Source organism: Tachypleus tridentatus, chromosome 2 (genome assembly GCF_004210375.1).
Source record: "Tachypleus tridentatus isolate NWPU-2018 chromosome 2, ASM421037v1, whole genome shotgun sequence".
Taxonomy (NCBI): Eukaryota; Metazoa; Arthropoda; class Merostomata; order Xiphosura; family Limulidae; genus Tachypleus; species Tachypleus tridentatus.
The window spans coordinates 33,888,354-33,911,312 of record NC_134826.1 but is presented as its reverse complement, the minus strand read 5'-3'; the positions used below and the strand labels follow the sequence as shown (position 1 = coordinate 33,911,312).

General features: G+C 31.9%; 1 protein-coding gene across 3 annotated transcripts in view; it reads left to right on the top strand.

The window, feature by feature from the left end:
• Positions 1-22,959, top strand: part of LOC143240623 (sushi, von Willebrand factor type A, EGF and pentraxin domain-containing protein 1-like) — a 178,587-nt gene that overhangs the window by 147,244 nt on the left and 8,384 nt on the right. For all 3 annotated transcript variants that reach the window (XR_013021864.1, XM_076483363.1, XM_076483377.1), the window contains 2 exons: positions 4,160-4,342; positions 8,767-8,946. Coding sequence is in view for 2 of the 3 variants with exons in the window: in XM_076483363.1 (XP_076339478.1) it covers positions 4,160-4,342; positions 8,767-8,946 (363 nt within the window). In the remaining variant the exon portion in view is untranslated. The remainder of the gene's footprint in view (positions 1-4,159; positions 4,343-8,766; positions 8,947-22,959) is intronic.

Sequence of the window (22,959 nt, the reverse complement as noted above, 5' to 3'; positions counted from 1 at the left end):
GGGAAAACAAAATGTCTTTTTCAGTTGTGGATTGTTGGTGCATATCAAACAAAATCACCAATATCTTGTTTACAAGATAAGAGAAAAGTACATTTCTGCCTAACAGCAAAATGCATTTGCCAAGACTCCACTGAACTAATATTCCATGGGTCAGTTTTACCACTAGGAGTGCAGAAGTCATTTTACACCCAAAATGATCAGCCCAGCTATAATATACATGGCTAGATGGGATTTGATATGTCAATTAAAGTACACTGAAGTTAGGTTGGGTTTTTGATTTTCATTGGAGTTGTCAGAATGTACTTGTGTTGTCACTTTAAGCAGTATTACTACTTCAGCCTGTTGAAACACACTTCACTCTAGCCAGTATTATCTATAAAGGAATTACTATTATATTTATTTTAATATCAATGTTTGTTTTCATTAAATATACATTTAGAAGTGCATATAACTTAAACTGTTAAATGTATATTGCAAAATTCCCATTCATTCCCTAAATTTGTAGAAGATTCTCAAGGGTAAGAATCAACAGTGTACTGTGTGTGTATGTAAATACCAGTATTGTTGCCTCAGCTGAAATTTCTATAAAATCTCTCAAGCTCATAAAAAGTAACCAACACAACATGAAGAGAGAATTTTTATATATTGTTGGTTTTCTTCAGTTAGTATACCATAAACCTTGGAAGCTATAACTGTGATTAATGTTTATTAATCAGATACCTGCAGATTCTTGACCAGTAACATTCATAGGTCTCAATCATTACAAATCATTTAGCTTCACTGAATTAACTTTGGATGTTAGTATTAAAATTAAAAATTCCATCTCTTTGAACACATGATATGTAACATAATAAATTAGACTCCTACAGGATAGATTATAATACGTAATACGGCAAACTAGATGTGAATGGAGAAGTACATCCATGATATTGTTTTCATTCTTTCACTCATAGATTGAATAACCCTAATGCTGTTTCTTAGAGATAGACCTACTGTTGAAATTATCACACAGTTTCATCTATGCAACAAGTGAACTGCAGATATTTTGGAAAACTATACAGTGCCAACTAGATTGCCAGCTTGAGCCTGGGAACAGTGATCTACACAAATACATGTTGAAGAGAAAATATTAGTGCCATCTAATGTAAAGTGATGTTCTATGAAAATACACCAGGCATTTGGTTTAATAAACTATAATCTGCTGCTGTGATAGAACCAGTGCATGTAACATAGTTTCTTGTTCAGAAAGTAACCTGGGCTTGCTCAGATTTTGTGTGTTCAAATAATGGCAGAGATACAGTGCTGATCTGTAATTATGAAAATCTGGCTGTTTGACTTTCAGTTGGGATGATCATTAGCATGGTGAATTGAGTACAAGTGTTGTTACTTGCTGTTCAGCTATGTTTGATTCATTCTCATTCTATTCAAGAGCATCTGCATAGCTATAAGCAAATTTGAGATAAATGATCGAGGACTGTATAAGTTATTTGAATACAGCACACTGACAGAAACTCATTGAAATGCTAGATGAATAATTTTTATATATATTCAAGTACCAGATGGCTGTTTGAATAAGGTAGTAATAACTCTCCACCAGATAAATACAGGAGATGTATATCTTATCAAACAGTTGTTGGAAGTTGGAGTGACATCATAACTATTGAAGAGTATTTTGTTAATAAAGGTTTTGTATTGACTTTAGGTAAGTGAGTATTGGCCCAGTTTGATAACATTCTGCTGCCACAGATGTCACTGGTTTAACCTGTTTCTGGGTTGTAATAAGGTGAGGTGGATAAGAGACCAAATGCAAGATTGTTTCCAGAATGCTAGATACTTTGTAAGGATCCCACATCATAATATATATCTTGTATAATACATGTGCTCTTTTAAGTAGTTTATGAAACTTGCATTCAGAGGGTTGCAGTATGAGAGATGTTTATGTAGACAACATCTTGATGTTTGATTTCCTCAGTGTTTCAGTATAATGCTGAAAACTTGAGCATGACTCTTCAGCAGATATGGTAGGCAAATTTGAAATTGAAGACAGCCCATTCCAAATACCAACCACCCTGTTAAGAAAATAAAACTTAGTTCAAGATTACTCCTACCCTGCCAAAATGTGTATATGTGTCCCCTGGTTGTACTATTCCCACTGCAATGTGACTGAGAAACTCTACTTGTGTTTGCACAAGTAGGTCATTTATTGTTCCCAAAATTGTTATTTTACATTGTTTTCCAACTGTCACATAAATCACACATCCCAGCATTGTGATCTGATTTTTGTCATTGGTAGGTTACAGTGAGAATGTAGATTGTGAGAGTAGTTTGATATTTTCAAGTAGTTTGTTTTTTAATTTTGCACAAAACTACATGAGGGATATCTGTGCTAGCTGTCCCTAATTTAGTAGTGTAAGATTAGAGGGAAGGCAGCTAGTCATCACCACCCAATGCCAACTCTTGGGCTATTCTTTTACCAACAAATAGTGGGATTGACCATCACTTATAATTCCCCCATGGCTGAAAGGGCGAGGATATTTGGTGAAACGAGTATTTAAACCCACGACTCTTAGATTATGAGTCAAACACCTTAACCCACCTGGCCATGCCAGGCCTTTTCAAGTAGAATGATTTCATTTGTAAAGATTCAAATGTTTTTGGTTTGTTTGTTTTGTTTCAATTTTTCAGTCCATTTTGCCTATTAGTTTGTAGTTAGTGAACCAAATATTTTCTAATTCATTCCAAAGTGAAGCTATTTAATTTTTTGTGTATTTATTCTCCATTTAAATAAAGTTTATTCCTTTTTATTTCTATAGCTATACCATTTTGAGTTAAATCCATAATCACATGCTATAGTTCTTGAAACTAAATCATCAGCCCGAATTGTATTATAATATTGCTTTTCAAAAATAAAGTATTTTTTCTCTAATGAGCATTGTCTTGGTTTTTTTCATTCCATCTATAACAAATTATTAAACTTTTTTCTTTAATCTCTTCACTCTGAATGTCAGATAACTGTGTACTTGCTCTTTCCTGAACTCTACAATGACTGATGCATTGAACCTGCAAATGAGGATAATCACATTTGGAAAATGTTTTACAAAGAAGCAGCTTGGTTGCTATCATTAAGATTTGTCATGAATTAGTTAGGATGAACTTCTATGAATAAATTCATTGCCTATGTAGAAGTTAAAAGCATGGCTACTGAAAATTTGTTTAAGGAATGTCATTTTTGAAATTCAAATTGAAACAAATAAGAGGTGTTTTGTTGATTGTAAAAGAATATCACACAACCTAAATTGTATTATTATTGGGTCCTCAAATGTTTGTTTCCAGGTTGGATATTTATATTTTATGTAACTTGCTGTAATGTAAAATACTTAAATTGGTAGAGCAAAAGGTATTATTTAGTTTCTTAAATGTGATGGAAAACACAAAATTGAAAACACATCTTTTACATAGTTTAAAATGTTCTTTTTCAGCAGCTTCATGTATGATTTGAAATTGCTAATATCTTCTCAACAGAATGTCTTTCTGTGGTTACATTGCAGTTTGAACAAATTTTCTATACGATTTAATTATAAAAATAATCAGTTCTCAGTGTTAAAAGTTAGTTGACAAATATTGATATTAACAATAAAGCAATTTTTTTATTTTTGTTGTTTGTTGAGAAAGCTAATTTTGTTTATTTGCTTTAATAAATATTTTATGGTGCTGTTCATTAGGTTTCAGTTTTAAAGCATTGTATAGATGTTTATTTCAGTCACAACATTAATGTTTATCAGTTGGAATATTTTATATTCTTATATATATAAGGAAAGAAGAGTAAAGTTTAATAAATATTATTCAAAAGTATAAAAGTGCTAATTATTGAAAAAACATAAATATAGAATTGTTTATATATAATAATTTTTATTATGTCTTTTTACCCTACATTTTTGACACTTTTATTATAAACGTTCTATCATGATTTAAATTTTTTACCATAACAGTTTTTTCCTATATATTTTCATTTTGGAATTATTTGCCTGTTTTAGATTTCTGAATCACCATGTTATGTATTATCACTCACTAAACTTGGTAATATCCAAAAGTAGTACTGTTAATTTGAGAGAAATTCTATGAAGGGTTTTGTATGAAAATATTTCTTTTTAATGTTCAGAGACAGAATGTCCAGAGATCCCAAGAAGCAGAGGACTGGAAGTCAATTATGAAAATAATCGAAAATTTAATAGTATTGTTAGCTTTACTTGCCAAGAACCATTGCATCTTATTGGAACCAAGGAAGCAAAATGTTTAACAACAGGAAAGTGGTCTGAACAAACTCCTTTCTGTTATATAAAAGGTAATCATGCAGTTACTGAGGGAAAAGAAAATTTTGTGTCAGTAAATTAGCATATGAAAGTGACTTGTGGTATCAGAAGATTTAATATTTCTGATATAGTCACTTAGGTGTTGGTATTGATGAATTAAGAAGTTTTATAATATTTATTACTAAATAACATTATAATTGTAGCAGTAGAAATGCAATTGTTAATAAAAAGATGTTGAAATATTATAATTAGTATGGTAATATCAGTTCATTGAAAGAATATGCTTTTAAGCTAGTAGTAGTGTAATTTCATAACAAGTAGAGATACTCCTTTGCTTAACTAGTATTGTAAACATACTTTAGTGTACATGTTTAAAGATGCCACATGTAATGTCATTCAAGGATTTAAGCGTGATTGTTTGAGAAATTACAGAAAATTTAATTCACATTGTTAATGAATCCATACTAAAAAATGTCAAGGTAATTTGATAGAGATTTAGCATCAAGTAGAAGAAATTATAGGTCACTTATTTCTAGTATAAACAAAATAGTTTATGAATTTTACAACACTTTTTTTTAAACTGAGTCTTAACTGTAGGGTAACAAATGTTGCTTGATATATGCTAACTAAGATGTTAAAAAAAATAACTAAAAATGAGATAGTTTAGTGTTTGTGTGATTTTAGTTCACAATGAGGCAGATAATTGTTTCAGCTCTCTTTAGTGGCCTTCTACAGGTGTCCAGCAAGAATAATATAAAATAGCGTCTCTTAACTAATCTGATTTCCTATTAGGATGGTTGCATTTATCTTTGAAGTCTGAGATGCTATCTGAAGTTAAAAGACTATGGTGGCTGACACTTGGCATATAGTAAACTAAGCTTTCTACAGGTTCACAATATTATTGAATAGCATGAATAACGAACAACATTGTATCAATGTGGCTAAACCCCGATATGCTGTCAAAAATGAAACACTTTGCCTGATGTATCTTTAACTATTTTCTTGCATGTTTTGTTAGTTGCATATTTTATGTAAAAGGTGTGAAATGTTTTTTTTTCCCATTTGACTACACTTCCCAATGTGATTTCCTAAAAAGAGGTACTTAATTATGCTAACATTCATCATTTCTCAAAAATTTCTGTTATAAAAAACTGAAATATCTTATCTTAGACAAATATTGGCATATCTAGTACTTTTATAAAATTGATAACTGTAGCTATTTGCCTCAGAATGTGTATCTACATTTCCTTTTTAAGTTAAAAATGCACATTTTCAGTTTTTATTCTTATTTGGTAATAAAATTCATCATTTCATTTGTCTTTTTGCATAAGAGCTCATGATATGACCTTTTCCACTGAATTATTCTAATTATTGAGGTCAGATTTTTGAAATCATGCATGAAAACCAATAATTCTCAGCTTTAACAGTTGTAGATCAGTCAGTACGAGTTCACATTCTGTTGTATCTATTTGCCAAATTTCATTGAAAATGCCCCCTCAGATATTATTTTCCTCAATTTTGGGATTGTTAGGGGTCATCATCATGATTTTGGCTTCAAAATCTTTTTATTTCAGTAATCCACAAATTCTGCAATGGTTTTCCATAATTCATGACCTATGCTTTACATTTAGATTAACTTTCCTGACATCATTTTTTACACTTTTTGAAAGCTCATTACATTGTAATATCATACTTGTGGAAGTTTTGTAACAATCAGCTTGATATTCCATCACTGGAACATCGTATTCTGACATTTGTGCCAAACCACATTTATAATTAGATATACTTAATGTCAAGTTCATTAATATTTATGCATCCTTTACAAGTTCAAGTGAAGATAGGACTTAGTTTCTTCTTCTTCCTCTAATTTTTGAACTTTTCTTTCTTTTTCTTGCATTTGTAAGAACTATATATAAAACAGTAACAACCTCATTTTCACACAATTTCCCCTAATAATTATATGCTAACAAACACTGATAATAGTTAGAGCCAACAAATTTGATAACTGGGAGATTATTTTTTGCCACAGTAAAAATAAATCATGTACATATATATATACAATTATAGAAAACATTCAGATTTTGTGGCCATAAATTATAATCATGTCTTATTAAATTCATACCTTCCTTGCCTCTATCCCTGGTATTTTATGCAGTTATAGATGTATCTAGAGTTGGTATATTTTAATTCAAGGTAGAGATTGTTTTTATATTCATAATGTGAATATATAATTAAGTTTGAAACCATACTTATTACTTCATTTTCTCTTGATAAACTACATAGTGTCCTTTTTTTATTTACATCATAAATAAACATATGTACTCTAATGATAACATAAAGTGTCATATACACATTCACAATGATATCTCGTAGATCTAAATTATAGATTTAATTAATTAAATATAACTATATACTTTACTAAATAGATAATAAAATACCCAGGTTGTGTTGGTTGACTATAATGGCACATCTGTTAATTTTATTATTTTAGAGTTAAGTACACCTTAGCTATAAATAAGGCATGAAGGTTTCCCTATATTATATTTAAACATGTTATTAGACATGGTATGCTTAAAACATTTGAATACATTATATTATATTGATTGCTATCTAAATAAAGTTTTTTTTATATTGATCATTTAGGAATCTAAATTATGATTAACAAAAATATAACAAATACTTGACTGGTTTAATCAAAATATGGTATTTAAGTTTTGTGCTTAACTTTACTGATGGGAACAACATGGGATCCTATTGGTCCATTTTAGCAGTTCTGTCTTCTAAAATAAATTCAAATAATTAAAAGCAATCTTAAAGCCAGTCCTTATCATTCATATACTTATCAATCATTTTCATAATCTCACTTAAATTTACTGCCTCTATAACATCTGAAGGCAACCAATTCCAAAGGTTAACCACCCTGTTAAATGAAACCATCTCAGCTGAAGATGACTCCTACCCTGCAAAAATTTACATTTGTGTCACCTAGTCCCACTGTTCTCACTATTAAACATTAAAAAAGATGATGCATCAACTCTATTAATTCCCTTTACAATCTTAAATACCTGAATCAGATCTTCTCTGACTGTTCTTTAAATAAAGAAAAAACAGTTTGAGAGATTACAACTTCTTGTATGACAACCTCTCTATCCCAGATGCCATTATAATAATCCTCCTATGAATCCTTTCCAGCAGTTCAATGTCTTTGTTAGCAAGACTAAACACAGTATTCCAAATATGGCCTAATCAGTGACCTATACAATGAAATTATAACATGTTTAGACTTGTATTCAGTATTTCTGTAGATACAACCTAAAGATCCTGGTTGCATCACTGCTAGCAACAATACACTGCTTGTTTAGCTTCAGAGACAAATCAACTATTACACCAAGATCCCTTTCTTTCATGACATTGTTAAGGTTATTCTCGTCCAAATTACATATATAATTCAAATTATGATAACCTACATGCATTTATTATAATTAAATCCCATCTTTTTGCTAGAAGTCTTTTATATGACACCTTGTAAAATGCTTTCTGAAAATTCATACACAACAAATCTACACCATTACCCTCATCTATGCAATAACCTTTTCAAAGAATATCAAAAGATTCATAAAGCAAGATTTTTCCTTAGTGAAACTGACTATCCAGTTTGTTAAATAGCTTTGCAAAGCATCATTTAACAGGCTTTCCAAAACTTTTCCCACAACTGATGTAAGACTAATGCATCTACAATTACTGGGATAATTTGTTGAAAAGAGTAGTTACTTTAGCTAAATTCCAATCCTCTAATACTTGCTCACAATTCAGGAACTGACTGTTACTTATTACATATCCCTTATAGCTTTCCCTTCATATTGAAGTGACATACTAATTTGAACGAAGGAGAGAATTGTATACTTTTAATGTTTTCATTTGAAAAACTCATCTGTCAAGTTCTTGTAAATATATATGTATATATTTATACCACAATAGTATAAAAATTATAGCTCACTGATAGCTTCTAATTTATACTTTTTATTGTGTAGTTAACATAAAGTTTGGTTCCTCCTGCATTTAGGTTAATGAGTAATTTTTCATATCTTTACAACAGAGAAAATATGTGGCTGTTTTCCCTAAATTTGTGTTCACTTTACTGCTTTAAAACTTTTACTTAAAACATTTACTAATATCTCACATAATTTATTTTCATGTGCTTATGATGCTTTGATGATTAATCATTTTCTATTTTCTTGAAAAAAAATTATATAACCTTAAAAACATGCAAACTGTTTGTTGTTTTTTTTACATACAGTTAGACACGTGGAACTATATTTGAACTTAAGTCACATTGTCACAGCTTTAGTGGTGTAATCAGTGTCTTAGTTAATATTGTATGGTTTGTTCTTGAAGTCTAATAGCTTCTGTTATAGATGTTTTTATATTACAATGTGCAGTATTGTTTTTGGTTTAGGTGATTTCTGTCCTCCAGTGTTGATGTCAGAAGGTTTAGTCATCAGATACAGTAATAAGCAAAACAAAGGAAGTTGGGCTGTTTTCTCCTGTGAACCGCCTTTGCAACTCGATGGACCACAGCGTTTAACGTGTCAAGATGATGGTAGATGGTCTGGCATACCACCAGCATGTATTCATGGTAAATCATTAATAATTTCTAATAAAAGTTAAATTTCAAAATAGTGTTCAGCATGAATACAAATGGAAATGTTTTTTTAACCATAATTGTGTTATAACACAACATAGCAAGAAAAATCAAAATGTTGAGAGTTTTAAAGAAACTTCAAAGTTTTGTATTACTATCATCTAGACTTAACCCAATCATTATGGGTATCTAGGTGTTAGAAAGCATGTCATCATGTTTCTAGGCTTACATTACAAATTTATTTAACTACTATTTATGAATGAATGTGAATAAACTTAGTGTCAAATTGTATATTCTATTTCAAATTTTAGTATTGCACATTTAATTTTTTAATTTGAAAGTAATGTAAAAAAAAGACTTAACTTAATCATCTAGACTTAACCCAATCATTATGGGTATCTAGGTGTTAGAAAGCATGTCATCATGTTTCTAGGCTTACATTACAAATTTATTTAACTACTATTTATGAATGAATGTGAATAAACTTAGTGTCAAATTGTATATTCTATTTCAAATTTTAGTATTGCACATTTAATTTTTTAATTTGAAAGTAATGTAAAAAAAAAGCTAAATATCAATTTTGTGTGTGTCACACTGGTACTTCATCTTCTAGGTATTTTATGATAGTGGTTGCAATAAAATGTCTCTAGTTTCATTCAAATTTTGATATTGGCAAGCTTAAAGGTATAATAAAACCTCTTACCTTTTCTATTGGCTGAGAAATAATAATATTTATCAATTCCACCATATTGGCTCCTCTCACTACCTCATCATTTGAGAAGACTTGTTTATCTATGCCTGCTTTTTATACCTATAACTTTATAATGAATCAAAAGCTATGCATTTTTTCTACACAATTCCTTCTATTTTCTTAAGTTATTTATAAGAAAAAAGTTGTATCATTGGAAAGTTTGGAGTATTCTGATCAAGGCTATTTTCTGAAAACAAATTTAATTTTTTAGACCCAAATACAATTTAGCTTGTAAATCTGCTAAATTACAGTGGATTTTGGGGGCATCAGTATAGTAATACATAATTGTTTGTATTCCAAGATGCTTGTGTAAACTATGAAAATTATTATTAATTCCATCTTCATATGTGAATTTGAATGAGGCTTAGCAAGTAAGGCCAATGAGTGCAAACAAGGACTTCATAGCATTGTTAGTATAGATTATTTTTTCTGAATATTTTTTATTTACTATTCTATGTTTCAAGAAAAATTAATATATAAGTATTCATTTTAAAATTATTTATAGAATATTAATACTACATAGTCAAGTATAATAAAATCAAAAGGAAGGAGTGCATTAAAAATGGCAAATACAAATTTCTGACTGATGATAATTTGTTATAAACAAAAAAAGCTGAAACAAAATTCAAAATCACTCCTCTAATCAAATATATCCCACATTATATCCTATACCCTGGGGATCTTTTTGATTAGTGCAACATTTTTATTTTTGTTTGGGCTTGTTTTTGTTTATAACAAATTATAAATACACACATGCAATGTATGGTAGTCAAGAGTATTTCCTTGCAGGTAATACTTCATAAACATCTGGTTGTATTCTCAGGTTTTTGGTAAGTAATTTTTTTTTCAATCAAGAAGGCTAAAGCAAGAATACTAACCAATCAAAAGAAGTTATATCTATATTACTGGAAGCTACACACTTACTGGATGCAGTGTAAGCATGGTAATATAGGAAACAAGATGTTCATAAGCACTTACTCAAATTTACACCTATTCTAACACCAAATCCCAACCACCCAAGAAGATAACTAGAATCCAAATACTTAAGTTTATTGGATTGTATACAACTTTGTTCTTTGTACAGAGCCATATCATAGATATTTTCTCTCACCTTTATAAAGTACTATAGAAAATTCTTATGACAAAAATTGTACTATAAAGAATTCAGCAAATTGTACACCACCTTATTCCCGGATCAGAATTTGATTAGAATCTACAAGATGCATCTGCTTATCAACTTATTGGATCAATCCACAGACTTTCCACAGTGTGATAACATAAACATTTTATAGTACCTAAGACACTTATACTGTCAACATGTTAAATCCTTTGCCACTGTATTTTCAAACCAGGGAAAGTTTTGGAAATTATGTGACATTAGCTTCTTTGGTTTTGACAGGATCAAACTAAGTAAGAAGTAATAATTCATTGCTATATAATCAGCAGGTTTCTAATTCAGTTGGTAACAGTGGATAAACATAAGAAATAGATGTCAAAAGATTAGAAGAAACTAAGGAATTTTACTTTGGAAGTTAGTTGTCCAAACTGTTTCATCCAGTTTTTAGGTCAGCTTCTAATAATAAAATTGTTGAAAATAAGTGTGAAAAGGTGAGAAGTATAGTCTATTTTAAACTTTTGATCAATATAACAGTACTAAGTCTTATTTTCCACACTGAAACCTTTATTTTCTTTATACAATTTGAAGAATCAAGTATAATGTTACAGTAGAGGAAATAACAAATAAAATATAAAGTTTCAATGAAAAGGGTATTTATATATGCAAAAACGGCTCGTTTGGGTTGAGAAAATATTTTACGTAGAAGAGCGAACAACATTTTGACCTTCTTCGGTCATCTTTGTGAACCTGACGATGACCGAAGAAGGTCGAAACGTTGTTCGCTCTTCTACGTAAAATATTTTCTCAACCCAAACGAGCCATTTTTGCATATATATTTCTCTACAAGTGGGTTTTCTCGACATCACTGAAAAGGGTATTTGATATTTAATTTTGAGGTTATTTTTTATTTGTTTTCTTTATTTATTGTTATAAAAGTAACTAAAATCAATCATAAAAATATGTTTTAGGTAAAATAATAAAATTAAATAATATCTTTCATAGGGTATGCTAGAAAGCAAAATAAGCATTGTGCTATTTGATATGGTAATACAAACTGCATGCATGCTGCATGATTTTCAACTTGTGTTGGATTATTTCTAGTTGGACACAGTTCAAAGGTCAATAAAGCAAAAAAATTAATAGATAAAAATAGATGTATATTTTTATGAGAATTAAACAACTTAGAGTAAATATTTGTTTCTTTTCACAATTTGCGGTCATTATACAGGGGTAGAAATATTCTAAATTTTCAGCAGGATACATGTCCTGCTGGACAGTGAAACTTGCCAGACATTTGAAATTTTAGCAGGACACCTCAAAATTGTCACCAGACATTACCGAAAACAAGAAATCAAGTAGAGACAATTATTATATAAAACAGAATCATTTTATTTATGGCACTGAAACATTATTTCAAAGCAAGTGGCAACAAACCTTGTATTCATTAAAAATGACACATCAATCAAACTGGTAGATTTAGTCATCCAGCACTAAGACATCAGCTGATGTAGACTCAGTATCTCTATTGTTTCTACGTGTGTGAGTTCCATGTGGACTCACAAATCGTCTAGTTTTTTTACTTTCCTTCCACCAGGATTCTATAGACTTGCACAGTAATTCTGTGCTTGCAAGATAACAGGTCTTATTCTTAGCTAATTTTATTGTCATCAAGTCATTAAGAGAATAATTTATTAGTTTGGACAGCCAGTCATCCTTAATAACTGCCATCTGGGAAAATCCACATTCTGGTTCAGCAGATGGCACGGAAATTACTTGCATGAGGCATACCAAGGCCAACACTGTTGATTCAGGGAAAGGTTTACTGTCCTCAACAGTAATTTGACTTAACATGTGGGCCCACAATCCACTTGCACTACTAGCCAGGAACTCATCTGATTTGGAAAATCTTGTGGCTTTGAGCAGTGTCTTGTGTAAGTCAGCTTGGCAAATATCAGCTACAATGTTGAAACCCTTAGCTTCTAGCAGAGCATCAAAGTGGTCCAATAGTGTCTGGAGTTCATTATGGCCATAAGATGACAATGCTTCCTTGCTTTCAGGCCAGTTGCTTGGTTCAAAAATTTGAAAGGCACCAATAAAATCCTTATCAAATTCTTCAAATCTCTCATTCAGATATGTGACAATTTTACCTATGAAGATGGCAGTTTCTTCAGCCATAGATTGAGCAACTGTTTCTTTTGTGGCACTTTTTAAGCCTCTGGCCCTTGTCTGACCAGTAATAGCAATCACCTTTCCTCTAAGTAACCACTTGCCAGTTTGTTCACATGTTGTGATCACTTTAACAATTTTCTGAGATCTCTCAACATGTTTCAGATTGCCCAGCTTCTCTTTGGAAACAGCGAGTTTGTCAGAAACAATGTTCACAGTAGCAGAATTGTCTTGCATTTTGAGACTAAGAGATGTCAAAACAGGCAGAACTTCCAAGAGTATGTACATGTACAGGATGAATTTAAGGCTTGTCAAAGTACTGTATAATCCTGCAGCTTTCTGTCCATGTTCCCCTTTGTCATGTAGCTTTACTTGATACAAATGCTCCACTGAGCTGGCCAATTATGAGAATCTGACTCCAGAGCTCGCTCTTTGTAGGCCACCCACCAGGTTCCTGTCCCTTTTGTTGGCTTTCTAACAACAATGTTGTTGGCTTTACCAGCTTCTTTGAGGCCAGCCCAGTTCTGTGGCAAATTGTCATAAAACTTCCATAGGTTTTCTAAAAAGGTTCAGATACTATCAAGGTAAGGGATATCCTTGATGGTTTTCTTAATTACAAGTTCCAATTTGTGAATAACACAGTGGATCCCTATCATATAAGGTTTTTGCACCTTCAGTCTTTTGACAAGTACTTTATTTGTGCCAAAATTGACAGCTGCCCCATCAGCTGTCAGGCATACAATTGATTCAAGCCAGTCGGGAAACTTGCTATATATGGATAATGCTGCAAGTACAAAAAATTAGTACCCAATATTAGTTATTTTCTGTAAAAAAAAAAGCAAAATGTAAATTTGTACTTTGGAAAATTCAATTGCTCCATTATCTGTTATGCTAGTTGTGCTAGGTTAAGCTCCAATTCTGTCAGTGGTAAATACATAGTTCTTCTTGGTTTAAATCAATTGAAAAATGCTTGAGTTTGCACTGATGTATATTAATAATGGAATGACTACGTAAACCTGAATTAAAACACAAATGTACATGAAATATTGTCCATTTTAATTTTTCTTAATTAGGAATTCAGGATAAATCCAGAAAATTCTCATCCCAGGTAATTAAGAAACCTTTACCTGAACTAAGCAAGTGTTCAGAATCAGCCTTCTCAACTGACTGCAGACACAGGAAGTGGGTTACTGGGTAACAGTCACTGTCCAAATATCTTACATAGACTATCTCCTGCTCATTGTTGGCAGTGTCTGTTGAGCCGTCAGTCATAATGCCAAAGAATAATGAGGTGTGCATACGAGATCTGACATTAATTCTAATTGTTTCTGCAATATACTTCGTAAAGATAACTGCTTGTTTGTCATTGGCATAATGTTCTGTTAAGTTCATACCAAAGTTGTGCTCCTGTAGCAACAGAAGCTCTTGAAAATCGCTGAATGATTTGGCATTCAAAGCCATATATAGGGCAGTCCTGAACAGCACAAGCAAACGATCTTTCTCAGTCTGGTTAAGTTTGCTCAATTCTTTCATCATGGGAGTTAAATCAGGTGTTTCTTTTGCTGTCTTAGCTTGACAACTTAGACTGTGGGTGCAACTGTTTTCATGCTCCTTAACAGAACTTGTCTCAGGTTGGAAGATCCTGTTATGAAGGTGTTCTTCTGCCTTCCACTACTTTGGTCATATTCCTGACAAATGGAGCAAAACATCAGTCTGGTAGTGTTGTTATACTCCAGCCATGGTCGGCCTCTATTCCATTCATCCTGGAAATGACGAGTAGGCTTAGTGCCAGTACTAGCAGTAACAGTTTTTGTTCTAACACTTGGGCTTGGGTCAACAAGCTTGGGTTTTTTTCACTCATGGTTCCATAGTATTGTCTTCTGATTCGTTAGTCTTGCTCATGAAGCCAAACTGAAATAGATCGTGAGACTTTCCCATTTTTTTACTATCAGACGCCATGGTCAGATCGTCATGAATGTTTGTCAGTCACATGACTTTCCGAGTCGACATGGATAAGACGACCTAAAAAGCACATTTTGTATTATTTTCCACTCATTATAGAATATACTTTTAAGCAAAATCTTTGGGCTGTGCATACACCGCTTTTGCCTCACTTATTTTTGAGGGAACGATGTATTTGTATTTGATATGTTAGGAATATGACCACCGGTCATGATGTTCGGTGATAGACAGGAAAGTGCCGGGCAAACTTGATTTTTTAACGGACATGTCTGGCTTTAAATAGAAAATTTCGAACCCTGTTATAGAATAAAAGAAAGGGTAACTTATATTTATTTCCTAATTTTTGTAATGGTTACAAGCTTGATCAAATTAATCAACACCATAAAAAAATTAAGATTGATAAAATAAGAAATAAGTATAAAGTTTTATTTTTAAAATGTTTGATGGCTACTTAGTAGGACATAGAAATTGCACAAACAAAATTTGACAACTTTCAGACAAAAAGAAAGTATTTTGAACCATAAAATCAAAATTCTTTACTTAGTGCATAGTCAACATTATGGAAGTAAAACATTTCATCAGAAACTTTTTAAATAAAAATGCTTATACTTAATCTAAAAACTGACTTTTTTTGTACAAAAGCTTTGTACCAATAACCTGTGAAAATTTGTAAAGATGCACATTCTTTATCAAAAATTATAGTATAATTACTCCCATGGATATATTTATGGTTATGAGCAGGGGTATTTCACCCAGCTGTTATTTATAGAATTAATAATGGTGAGTACAAAAATAGATATTATAATAGTTTTGGTGACATTCATAATTTTTCATCTTTTGTAACTTAAACTGTCAATAAATACACCAGTTCAAATGTGTACATAAAATTATATTCATAAATATTAGTCTGTTCTAAACTTATTTTTACAGTTTATAATAATAGTTTCTGAAATGGTACAACTTTGTCTCTATATTCATTTGCCCTCTAAGCTTTGCTAAAATTTTCAGGAGAACACCAGTCTTCAGCTTTATCACCAAGCAAGGGGAAACCAAATACCTTTCTCTGTCTGTTCAGACTCTGGATTTTGTGTACTGGGTCAATGACTACAGCCATCGTGCCAGCTCCTCAATCAATCACAATCCGACATATTTTCATTCCATTGTCACCACATTCATCTTTCCATGTGATTTTTATCCAATTCTATGCCTACTTTCTGATTTGACTCCTCTTCTGGGTCTTTTCCCTTATCTCAACCAATCCTTGTTGTGTTCTGTTGGTTGTTCCAGATATGTTGGCTCAGACATAGTTTCCTATGCTCTGGCCTTTGCTGGAGCAACAGACCCTGCCCTTTTCTCTATCCTGTTTGCTACTCCATCAACCACGATCTGACATTTTTTGTCCTGACGTCACCACACATCTTTGTTCTATGCGACTTTTATCTGGTCCCATGTCTCAGCTTAGGGACTCATTCTTCATGTCATGTCTATTTTTTCCTGTACTATTTGACCTTCCTCTTTGTTCATGTACAAGAAGCACAGGTCTTGCTTCTGTCTTTGGTCTATTTCCCATTGCTATCAACCCTCCTTTACTTCTGTTCTTCACCTGTCCCAGTTCTTCATCTGGCTGTTTTATCAGGGTTTGTCTGTTTCAACTCTTGCTCTTTATTTTGGTTTTCCCATTACTTTTGTTTGGTTCAATCACCACTTTCCTTTGTTCTTCTGGATTGCAATCTTGTTATTCTTCATGTCTCGTCTTCCCTTTGAACTCATTGCAATTTATTTTTTGTACCATTTTTCTCTTAAGGCCTAAATCCTTCCTCTCTTGACATATGGTTATTATTACTGCAATACTTATGATATTCCTTATCATTCCTTGAATGTCATTCACTGTTGGGATCAAGCATTCATTTCCTTGCCCTTGGTTGCCTGGGAAGGTTGTTTTGCCTTTTTTGCCTACTTTCTTACCTTCCTTTTCCCACCTGTATTCTCATCCAGTTTGTCCACTGCCATGTTATTTGGCTTGTATTGTTCTTATTCCTGTCTAATTGTTCCATAATGTTCCAATGTTTCCTGTTATCTTTCACATATTATGCTCACAGGTTGGATTTTTCAGTTCATATGGCTGGTATATTTTGATTTGTTCCTGGCAGATCTCTGTCTACATATTGTAATTCATATCAAATTCATCATCTAACTAAATCTTTAGCTGCTTGATACTACTGTCATTCAGAAGAGGTCATGCAGGAAGGTATGTGTTAACAACTCCAAATAAATTTGTCATTCTTTTGCAACACAACATGGCTGTGTCTTCCTTGGGTAGGTGTCTTCTTCTTCCTCTGGTAATTCTAAATATGTCTGCTCACCTTTGGCTGGCATAAATCATCACTTTTTTATGTGTGTGTGACTTATTTCTTGATATACACCATAATTCAGGATCCCACCTGGTAGTAGATGTTGTCTGGTCAGGTATGAAGAATTTTATATCTTAGCACTATCTGTATGCTTTTATAATGATTTATCTGAAGATGAGGTGTTTCTGTAAGACCACAAGCCTTTTATCCAGTGGTGTGTATGTGTGTGTGTGTATATTAGTTTGCTATAACCTAAAAACAAGCCAAAACAAATATAAATTAAAAAATAATAAACAAAAAACACTGCACTAATTAAAAAGATCCCAGGGTACAATGTTAGCCACCCTGTTAGAAAAATGAAACTATCTCAGCTGAAGAGGACCTCCTACCCTGCAGGAAGTTACATTTGTCACCTAGTCCCTCTCTTCTTGTTGTTAAACATTAAAGATGGTACATTAACACCATTAATTCACCTTAAAACCTTAAACACCTCAGTATGATACCCCCTAACTCTTCTTCCCCTCCCCATGAGAAAACAATTTAAGAGATTTTACCTTCTTGTGTGACAACCCCTCAAACCCAGACATCATTCTAGTAACTTTCTGTAAACTTTTTTCAACAATTCAATCTTTGTCTCAGGGAAAGAATCACAAGACTGAACACTTTGTTCCAAATAGGCCTAACAAGTGATCTGTACAATGAAATTATAAATTCTTTAGACTTGTATTTAATATTTCTGTATATGCAATCTAAAATCCTATTCTCTCTACTACTAGCAATATCACAATGCTTGGATGGCTGTAGAGACTGATTGACTATTACTCCAGGATCCCTTTCTTTCATGACACTGTTAAACTTATAATTCAAATTATAACCCACATGCATTATCTTGCATTTATTATAATTAAAACCCATGTGTCATTTACTTGCCCAACTCATAAATCCTCTAATTTTTTTGTAAATCAGCATCATCCTCTTCACAGCAAGATACACCCAAGACCTTGATATCATCAGCAAATGTAAGTGATTTATTGGCCATTCCATCATTAATGTAAATCAAAATTAGCAATGGTCCTAAGACTGAGCCCTGAGGTATCCTACTTGTGATATTAATCCAGTTTGACTGAATTTTATTTATAATAACCCTCTGCCTTCTTCCATCTAGCCACTCTTCTATCCAATTTACCAACTTATCTCATACACCTGTAGAGATAATATTTATACAAAGCTTTTTTATGGCACCTTGTCACTTAATTTATGACAATCCAGATACACCAGATCTACAACCTTGCCCTCATCTGTGTAACCAGTAACCTTTATAAAGAATGTCAAAAGGTTTGTAAGGCAAGGTTTTCCCTTAGTGAAACCATGTTGACTATCCAATAAAAATTCTAAACTTGTTAAATGTCTTTGCAAAGCATTTTTAACAGACTTTCCAGAACTTTTCCTATAACTAATGTAAGACTAATGGGTCTATAATTACTGAAACAATTTTTTCACTTCCCTTGAAAGAGGAGTTGCATTAGTTAACCTCCAAACTTCTGATACCTGCCCACTATTCAAAGACTGACAGTAAATATTAGTAAGTGACTCGCATATTAAATCTTTAACCTTCTTGAAAACCCTTGTGGAAATATTAATTTGTCCAGGAGCCTTATCGTTTTTATATTTCCCAATTTAATGCAGTCATCTTGTTTCCATTCATCAACTGTTCAAGATGTGGAATACTGCTAAATCTTCATTAGTAAAAACCAAAGGAAAAGCAAATTTAATAACCCATCCATACCAGTCATCCTTTATTATCCCTCAAGAGCCCAACCCCCTTTTTAACATTTTGTTTACACTTAATGCATTTAAAGAAATCCCTACTGTTAAGTTTTACATTTTCAGCAACATTTTCTAATACATCATAATTTTCTGTTTAAACCACTTTCTTGATATTATATAATCTACTATGTATCCTGTCATACCAGTCAATTTAAATGCCTTAAATTTATGATGCTTTTATCTTATTTTATCTCTTAAATTCTTTGTGAGCCACCCTGGATATTTACTTGCAGCTACCCTTTTATTTATATAAGGAATATATTTACCTTGAATATTTAAAAATTTATCTTGAAATTTTTTTTCAAATCTAATCAAAGTCTCCAAATAGCTCAGTTGCCCAATTCACAATAGATAATTCTTGTCACATCCCTTCAAGATTTGCTTTTTTGAAATTTGTAACCAAAATATCGTTACTTTTTATCTCCATATGTAGTAATACATTAAACCTAATAAAGCAATGGTCACTTGCACCCAAATTTTCCCCAGTTTGTACCCTCTCAATCATTTCTGTATTTGAAGTTAAAAATTAATTTAACATAGCATTGTTTCTGGTAAATTACTTGACTAATTAATTTTGAGAGCCATCATGAACAGTTTTTAGAAACCTTCCTTTCCTATGGCTTGACTCTAGCAGTTCCCAACGTAAATACCTAAAATTAATTATGAATTCATTAACTGCTGAAATCTTAATCTCATTGTGAAAGTTTTTCACTAATTTCATCAGTATCATTTGGTGGTCTGTAACAAATTTCCACTAAAAGCCTTTTCCCTTTGTATCCACTGATAGAAACTCAAATGAATTAATTCTCTATTATCTTTGATATCCCCAATTTAAACAGGATAAAACGTTTTACATGTAAAGCCACTCCTACCCTGTCTTTAATACTCTATCCATATTAAATAGCCAGTAACCCTGTATTTCAAAGAAATTTCTGTCATCAAAATCATCTGTGCTTAACCATGTTTCAGTTACTCATATTACATCAAAATCCTACATTCCATATTAAATAGCCAGTTACCCGGTATTTCAAAGAAATTTCTGTCATCAAAATCATCTGTGCTTAACCATGTTTCAGTTATTCATATTACATCAAAATCCTACATTCCATATTAAATAGCCAGCAACCCTGTATTTCAAAGAAATTTCTGTCATCAAAATCATCTGTGCTTAACCATGTTTCAGTTACTCATATTACATCAAAATCCTACATTCCATATTAAATAGCCAGTTACCCGGTATTTCAAAGAAATTTCTGTCATCAAAATCATCTGTGCTTAACCATGTTTCAGTTATTCATATTACATCAAAATCCTACATTCCATATTAAATAGCCAGTAACCCTGTATTTCAAAGAAATTTCTGTCATCAAAATCATCTGTGTTTAACCATGTTTCAGTTATTCATATTGCATCAAAACCCTACATTCCTACTAGTGCTCTAAAACCATCTATTTTATTTGCTTTACTTCTAAGATTACAAAAGCAACAATTAAGCCTACATCTACTTCTATACTCATTTCCTTTGCTAAAGTTTTCTCTGCATCTTACTCTCTTTGCATATAGTTTTTCCCTGGCCATCAACAATGTCTGTATATCTATGATTTTATTTATTTTCTTTAAAGTAACAGCAATAAAGAGTTTTTCAAATATTTTTAATGATACTTTTATATTGTTTCCTTTTTTATTTATATTTATGTATATCTCTGTCATATTTCTGTACTGATTCCCTATTATTCAATTTCTGGATAAGTCATTTGGAACTTTGGGTGTTTCAATGAGCTAAGAAGCTGAGTAATCAAAAACAAATTTTCCTAAGGAAGTTTGTTAAAAACATGATACAAACAAATCATACTTCTGTTTTTTTTTTTTACTTATTGTGACTTGTGTTGTTGTTCTCCTTTTCTAATAAGCAATATATACTTGTTGTATCTGGATACTAATTTTACTTATAACTCAGAGTCTTTAGCTTTCAGTTTCTATTACTTTTTGTTTCTCTTTTTATTTTAATAGTCATTTATGGAGTAATAAAAGTATTTTCATGATTATGCTCTCTATAGATATAGCATTTCTGTAACACAAGTAAAAAATAGAATGTGTTTAACTTGTGTATAGTAGCTGATATCAGTGATTATAGTGTAATTTTCAGGCTTTGAAAAATTGAATTTTGCATTGAAATATAATAACTGCACTTATTATATCCTACGTTATCCTTTGTTTTAAGAAAATTAAAGTGTTTCTAGATTACACGAGTATGATAAGTATTTCTATAAATACTGATGTTATGATCATAGAAATACAGAGAGTTGAATATATTATATTAAAGCAATCTTTGAGCCTCATATGTTATCATCTTATCATTCAATTATACTCTATCTGATGAATAAGCACACTGACAACAGCCCAGCAACATAGCTTTTATTCTAAGAGGATCTGTGAGAAGGCTGTCAGGACTAAACATACTACACTCACTACGTGCTTTCTGTAACCACATAGTGCCAAAGGATGATAGTTTTCCAACACCTTTTTTAATAATATAATCACAAAACTCTATAGGTATTGTATCTAGTGGCTTGCCCCCCACTAGTACAGTGATATATCTCCGAATTTATAACGCTAAAATCAGGAGTTCGATTTCCCTCGGTGGGCTGAGCAGATAGCCTGATGTGGCTTTGTTATAAGAAAAAATAAACAAACTAGTGGCTTGAATAGTATGTTCTTATATGGAATAGTATGAATATGCATTTTATTTTCCATTTAACCTTCATCTCTTGGCCTTGCTTTTGTACATATCCCACCTTTCTGTGTGGTACAAAGGGTGCATTGGTCCTATATTAAGCCCGTTGTATGTGCTTTTCTGCTCCCTAACTTGTTTCTGATGTAGTGCCCAGCAATGATCATGAATCACTTAAAAAAATGTTTAATAAAGTGTCTTTTACCACTATTGAAAAGGTTTATACTCATTGACCAGTAAAAACTAGCATGAGAGTTTTTACAGTTCTGATTGTCAACATGTGCTGCCATTTTCTATCTTCCCATCCATACAGTTAGTGTTCTCCTCTACAGTTGGTCCTGGACATGTCACAGAAACAACTTTTGCTGCTTTTTCAGGTATAGTGTTCTTCATTATATTGTGTACTTTTGCCTGGGTTATGTGGATAGCTTTTACCACTGAATACCCATCCACACATTACAAGATAGTGTGCAGCTGATTTATAACATGCTGTAGGTATCTTTTTAGGTGATTCCTTTACAATTAGTTGATCCATATTCATTTGTTTTCTAATGCCATTAAGTACAAGTGATAATCCAGTCTTGGAAATTCAAAATCTCCAATGTGAATATGAAATGAGTGTGTGGAGAATTTATGGTAAATTAAAATGAGTTGTTGTTTTGTTTGTTGTTTAAGCACAAAGCCATATAATAGACTATCTGTGCTCTGTCCACCAATAATAGTGTCTTGTAAGTCTGCAGACGTTCTATTATGCCACTAAGAGGCTGTAAGTTGTTGAAGTAAAAGAGTGAAGTCAAGCCTAAAATGCAAAATATGGAGGAACTACTGAAAGAGGGAAATATCTTTTTGAATATAATAGGAAAATAGCAAATCCCAAATATTATTAAACCTATTACACACAAATCTGAAATCTAAAAATTATTCAAGAGAAGAATTTTGAACTGGAAAAGAGGAAACTGTTAGCTTCCAGCTCTAACAATTTGTCAACAAGAGGATACAAAGATTGTGTATTTGTTTGAAAAGACAACTAAATAATTAAACAGTTCCAAGCAAATCAGTGATGTTGAGAAAACCCACTTATAGAGAAATATATATATGTAAA